This window comes from Lathyrus oleraceus, chromosome 6, assembly GCF_024323335.1.
Source record: "Lathyrus oleraceus cultivar Zhongwan6 chromosome 6, CAAS_Psat_ZW6_1.0, whole genome shotgun sequence".
NCBI classification, from domain to species: Eukaryota; Viridiplantae; Streptophyta; class Magnoliopsida; order Fabales; family Fabaceae; genus Lathyrus; species Lathyrus oleraceus.
Window position 1 is genome coordinate 418,352,976 of NC_066584.1, and position 6,253 is coordinate 418,359,228.

The 6,253-nt window shown below is 35.0% G+C and overlaps 1 protein-coding gene across 1 annotated transcript; it reads right to left on the reverse strand.

Moving 5' to 3' along the window:
• Window positions 1–2,395: 2,395 nt before the first annotated feature.
• On the reverse strand, window positions 2,396–4,458 carry LOC127093207 (uncharacterized). Its single transcript, XM_051032113.1, has 4 exons — window positions 4,207–4,458; window positions 3,951–4,066; window positions 3,464–3,865; window positions 2,396–2,684 (listed from the first exon to the last, which is right to left on the reverse strand). The coding sequence occupies exons 1-4, from the start codon at window positions 4,334–4,336 to the stop codon at window positions 2,622–2,624; spliced, it is 711 nt and encodes a 236-aa protein (XP_050888070.1). The 5' UTR covers window positions 4,337–4,458; the 3' UTR covers window positions 2,396–2,621.
• Window positions 4,459–6,253: the final 1,795 nt, after the last annotated feature.

Here is a 6,253-nt window from a genome sequence, read left to right on the forward strand (position 1 = left end):
TTGAAAAAGGTGTTTTGGGCAGAGGTTGTTTCAACAACAGCTTATTTGATAAATAGATGTCCCTCGACTGCCTTGGGAATGAAGACACTTGAAGAAGTTTGGTCGGATCATCCACCAGATCTTGACAAATTGAGAGTATGTAGTTGTCTGGCCTATGCTCACATTAGGCAAGACAAGGTCGAACTTGTAGCTCTGAGATGCATGTTCCTTGGATATCCTGAGGGAGTTAAAGGTTATAGGTTGTGGTGCATAAAGCCAGGTCATAGGAGGTGTATCACCAGTCGAGATGTAGTTTTCAATGAAGTTGAGATGACTTTCAAGAAAATTAATGACGTTAGTCGAAGTGCACAAATATATGAAGAAGAGATGGAACAAGAAAATATTCTTGTTGAGGTGGAGCATGCCGATGCAGATTTGCGTATCCCAGATAAATTTGTGAGATATTGAATCGAACTCTAGTATATTCGAATGACAGCTTCTTGGTTCAACAATCCGACAGAATCATTAGCATGTCGTCGAAGTCTGTTCACATGTTGTAGTCGAAGTATGCTAGGATTGTTAGCGTGTCGAATTGGGCCTGTTTGTTATGCCCAATTATTTAAGTTAACTTGTTCTCTAAGTTAAATTGTGTAATGGACCTGTGTGTAAAAGCCCATTAGTTTATTATATTAGTTTTCTTATAAATAGCATACTAGTCTCTCATTATTGTATAAGGCAAATCCTAATTAAGGTGAGATAGGTTATTTTGTTATTCTATAACACTTGTAATCTTGTTTTAAAGAGAAAGTAAATAATATCAGTTTATAACCGATTTCACTGCGTTCTTATTGTTTTTCCTTCCTTTCTACCTTTTTGGGTTTCTTACCGATCAAGAAATCAATTATACTTGGTAATTCCGACATCGTTTTTCACAACAAATTGGTGCGGTGAGCGTGGAGAAGATGTCGTCAACAAAGTATGAGATTGAAAAGTTCACCGAAGTGAACGATTTCGGTTTGTGCCGCTTGAAGATGAAAGCCCTACTAGTTCAACATGGTTGTTTAGAAGCGTTGAAGGGAGCCGCAACCATGGACGTTGCGTTAAAGGATAAAGAAAAATTGACTATGCAGTTGATAAAGCTGCATGAAGAAAGCTAGTTTGTTCCCTTGATGTTATAGAGTTTGATCAAATGTGGAGATTTGTGAGACATTGGATCGAACTCTAGTATGGTCGAAGGATAACTTCTTAGTTCGACAATTTGACAGGATCATTAGCATGTCGTCGAAGTCTATTCACATGTTATAGTCGAAGTATGTTAGGATTTCTAGCATGTCGTCGAAGTCTATTCACATGCTATAGTCGGAGTATGTTAGGATTGCTAGCATGTCGAATTTGGTCTGTTTTTTATGCTCAATTGTTTAAGTTAACTTGTGTAATGAATCTGTGTGTAAAAACTCATTAGTTTAGTATGTTTTTTCTTATAAATAGCATACTAGTCTCTCATCGTTATATAATGCAAATCCTAATTATGGTGAGAGAGATTATTTTGGAAATTATGTAACACTTGTAATCTTGTTTCAAAGAGAAAGTAAAGAATAACAATTTATAACCGATTTCATTGTGTTCTTATTGTTTTCTTCTTTTCTACTATTGTGGATATCTTACCGATCAAAAAACAAATTATACTTTATAATTTCAACATCATTATCACAACATCTACGTTGTAAACTAAAGTACTTATAAGCATATCATTCAATCTACGGATAAACTACCATCTTCTCATGTTCTCAATTAAAAAACAAAATTAATTTTTTAAATAAATACAAATAAAAAGCCTATGAAATTTATCAAGAAATCTAGTAACCCGCACCATATACCTTACTTTTACTATAAAAAAAATGGTGCCACCCCACCCCTTATATTGGTCTTTTACTAAAAATTTGTTGTCACCCCTCGTTTATTAGAAGCTTTTGTAAAAGGGTTTCAACGAGTAGTTGAAAGCTTTTTTCTAGATAAATCTTTATCAATTGCGAGATTGAATGATAATATAAAACTCGAGTGTAGTATACTCCCAGTTGATATTTGAGAATTGAGCTAACCTGATAAGTCATGTTTGATAAATCAGGTTCAGTGAGACAAAATTAATTAGTCTTTAAGATTAATCGATCTTAATTTCAAATTTAATACTTCAAATATTAACCGGTGTGATCTCGATTTAACGGTCACGGTCGATATTCCGATCGCGTCGAGTGCTTATAAGATTGACTTTATTGAATTCAAATTCAAAACCAGTGGACCAGACAGTGTTTTTAGAGAATGACCTGACTTGAGACTCATAGTCCCCACCATGTGACTATGTTGCATTGTATCTAATCAGCTTAATTCTTATATAGTCATATTCAGACCCCATAAATAATTAACATCAAATCAAAAAGGGAATAATTAATAAAAAGCAAAAGTAGAAATAAATTACATTGCAAAAAGTACTAAAAACTCTAAAGTAGAATGTAAGAGCATCTTAATACATGGTATAATCATCACTCTTAAAGCTACTTTATATCCATTTCACCACATTTCATTTGGTTTACCTTCCCTACCCCATTTTTTTACATAAATATGGCCTACAAAACAACTCTTTCTTCTTACAGCAATAGCAAAGCCATAATGTGCACAGCAATATGAAATCCAAATGGTCCAATCATCACCTGCAATCACTCACAATAGAAATCAACTCCCAATCAGTAATTCACCAATCTAGATAGATACTCACCAATATCTTACATCCATTAAACACATTTATAGTTCATATTCTTGATAGTTAGCAAATAAATCACATCAAGGTGCTTAGCACAAGACACACATTGTAGTACTTGTTATAGCTAATTGTTAAGAATGCATGGTTTTCTCTAATTGAACTATACAAAACCGATTTATAGGGTGAAGCTATGTATAGTTCGATGTAAAACTCTTAATACACTTTTGTCACACCTAGAATTGGACATCTTGAGCGTGAAAATAAATGGTGGGATGATCCAATTGTAGAAACTTGATAGCAAGTGACTAAACAGATATTAAACCAAACTTTGATACCATGTTTGTTAAGAATGTGTTGTTTGCCTAACACAACTTTACGAAACCGCCGTGCAGGATGAAAATTATTTCCACTTATATGCACATGTTGTTACATATATTGTCTGATACAAGACTTTTCACGTTTTCTGAACCACAAAAGTGTTTAGCTTGATATAGCACAAAACAAACACATTTAATGGTGTTTAGCACAAAACACAGACACACATTTAGGTTTACACACATCAATTGAAACTTTTACTATAAATTCTCACCACCATAAAACCAAATGCAGTCATATAATTATAGTTTCTGAAATCTCATAAGTGCACGACAACATAACCAATTGCATAAAGGCTAAACATTAATGAGTGCATATTGCAAAAAAGAAAGAGTGAGAGAAGAGTATGGTAACCTGTCCTTGATGACCAGAAGTAGGAATTGGATTTATGGTAGCAGAATCAACTTCACCAGTAGGCAGAGGAACTGCGGGGTTACTGTTAATAAAAGGCATGCCATCACCACTACCTTTAAATGGCACTAATGGAACTGTTACTGGTGAGCTTGCTTCTGGTGTTGGTGCTGGACCTGGTGAAGAACCTTGATGAGGACGAAAAGGCCATGGGAATGAAGGAGAAGATTGTATATCACCACCAGAAGAAGGAGCTGGAGTAGTTGCTGTTGGAGAAGAAGCTTCTGGTACTGCTGCAGATGTTGCTGAAGTTACCTCAATAGCTAGCTTTTGTGAATCTTCACAAGCTTTGAGTGAGTCATTGTAGAAGGTGAAGTAGAAGAAACCAACGCGAGAAGGGTGCCACTGAAGAACAGGGAAAAACAAAAAGATTGAATTTTTAAGGTGTTTTCAAATCACCCAGATGAAATTTTGAAGGGTATTATTTTACCGTATAGGAAGTAGTGTTGGGATCAGTGAGAAGTGTAGCTTCAGTGAAATTGCAGAGATTGAAGGCTTTCTGGTTCTTGAAAATGCAGAGATTATAGTGCTGCTTGTGCTTGAAAACTGAAACAGAGTGAAAACAGAGAGAAAACAGAGGATTATCATATAGGAAACAGAGAAAAAACAGAGAGGAAACAGAGTAATGATAGCTAGTAAAATTGTTTAGCTTTTTCTGTGTGAAGATTCATGGTGTTAGTACTTACTGATGGAGTCACCAATATAAACAGTGGGGTTCTTCCACTCTAAAGATCCATCTACAAGAACTGTGGTTGAATATGAAAGCTTGAAGAACAGTGATGATATAAGAAAGAAAAAGAAAATGGGAAGAGACATTGTGATGAAAATGAAATGGATTTGTTTTTTTCTTTGAAGGAAAATATCATAGAGAAGGTTAAATGAGAAGAGGTTTTTGTGGCCTTTATGTCATATGAGTATTTTTATCTCTGGCCCATCTCTAAATAATTATGGAATAGTACTATAAAAAATTTAAAAGATAAAAAAAAGAAAAGAATTTTGAAAACTGTGTTTTGTGTGGGGAAAAGAGATAGAGAAAGTGGGGATGGAGACTGTTAAAGTGTCAGGAGTGTTTGGCTTTTGATGAGGAAGAGTTTGAATGGATGCCAGACATGAGTGTTGGGTATGGTGTGAAAATAGATTATTTTACATAGTAAAAGGTTGCATGATTTTGTTTCTTGAAAACCTATCTTCAATCAAAATTATATGAGAGAAAGAAAAAAGGTGAACAAAAATGCTAAGGAACATAATCACAAAGAAATTTTTGGCTCACTGAATAATGATGATGGGGATTACTATTATTCTAAAATGATTAGTCCATTGATTATATCATATGCAGTGAGTCTTTCATTTTTCAATTCAAAAGCTTTTCTCTTTGGTTTGTGAGAAATTAAAATAAAAATGTCTTTCTTCTTTACCCCACTTATTTTTTAAAGGGTTCTTGGTACTTTGTTTTGTACAATGCAATGTTGCTCATATTTTAATGCACAAGTGAATGAGTTTTTCAAGGTATCAGTCAGTTTTTCTAATTGTGTAAGCTAATGTGAATATTCAATACGAGTTCACTGAGAAGAGGGAACTTAATTACCTAGCCATGCTTTTTAATTTTATATAAATTTGAAGTTTTTTTTTTGTTTGGATATGAATTAGTTATGGATAATTTGGTTTGATTATGATTGTCCTGCATTTTTTTTTCAAATTTAAATTGTCACCTATATTTTTTGGATTTTTTTATTCAAATAATCTATTTTTCAGATTATTTTTCAAACTACCGCACTTTAAAGAGGTGACGTCTGATGAATTGGCATTTGCTCTCTAAGTTAAAGAGGTGGCGCCAATTTGATTGACTTATACACCTAGTGTTGCCAATTCAAATGGTGTTTGTGTGTTAGGTTTTAAAGGAGACGTTAATTGGTCTAAAACATATGTGTGTTGTGTAATTTTTTTTGAAAAACAATGTACATTTTAGATAAAAGTCGAAATCAGACCAATTGATATTAATATTAATATGTATTTACATACGATAACCAAAAAGACTAATGTCGTTGACCAGGATGACCTAACCGACCTCTAGTACCACATCCCCTAGCTACTCTAACGCGTGACCCTAACCCACGTTGATGATTCACCTCGGGTGTTTGAGTATTTGAGCGCTCAGGAACATCACCACCACCTGCAGGAGATTGCCTAAGATATTCAGAAAAATTCGCATAGTCATGTGTATGCAATGAATCGCTATCGTCATATCTGAGTTCGTGACTCCTGCCAGAGTAGTTGAGATGTGTTTGAGTTATTGGAGGGCGACTAGGACGATTGAAGGGTGGCATTGGTGTGAACGATGCGTCGAGAAAAGGTTGAAATGATTGTTGTGGTGTTTGGTAGCCATATGGTTGTTGCATGTTTTGGTTTTGTGATGTTTGAGCTTCTTGGCTATAGTAGGAGGAGGGACGGTCGGTGTTAAATGATCGCTGAGTGTTTTGACTAAGGCGGCTATTATAGGGTGATGTGTTAGGTGCATAGCGATGTTGGGTGTCTTGATGATGATCTATTTGTTGGTGGTGGTACAAGTATACTCTTGGTATTGTGGTTGGGTGTTTGACATGTTAGGGTCGTAGGTTTGTATGTTTGTGGATCGGAAATTTTGATGGATAAATGGTTGTGAGTAATCGGTCTGGCAATGTTGTTTGGGGTTAGATGTTGAACCTTCTTATGTGTAAGTTACCTGGCGTGGGTCGT

Coding starts and splice junctions, on each gene's coding strand:
- LOC127093207 (XM_051032113.1), bottom strand. CDS start 4,336: ATGTCTCTTCCCATTTTCTTTTTCTTTCTTATATCATCACTGTTCTTC. Junction 4,067..4,206: donor TTATATTGGTGACTCCATCA/GTAAGTACTAAC, acceptor ACTCTGTTTCAG/TTTTCAAGCACAAGCAGCAC. Junction 2,685..3,463: donor CTTCTGGTCATCAAGGACAG/GTTACCATACTC, acceptor GAGTGATTGCAG/GTGATGATTGGACCATTTGG.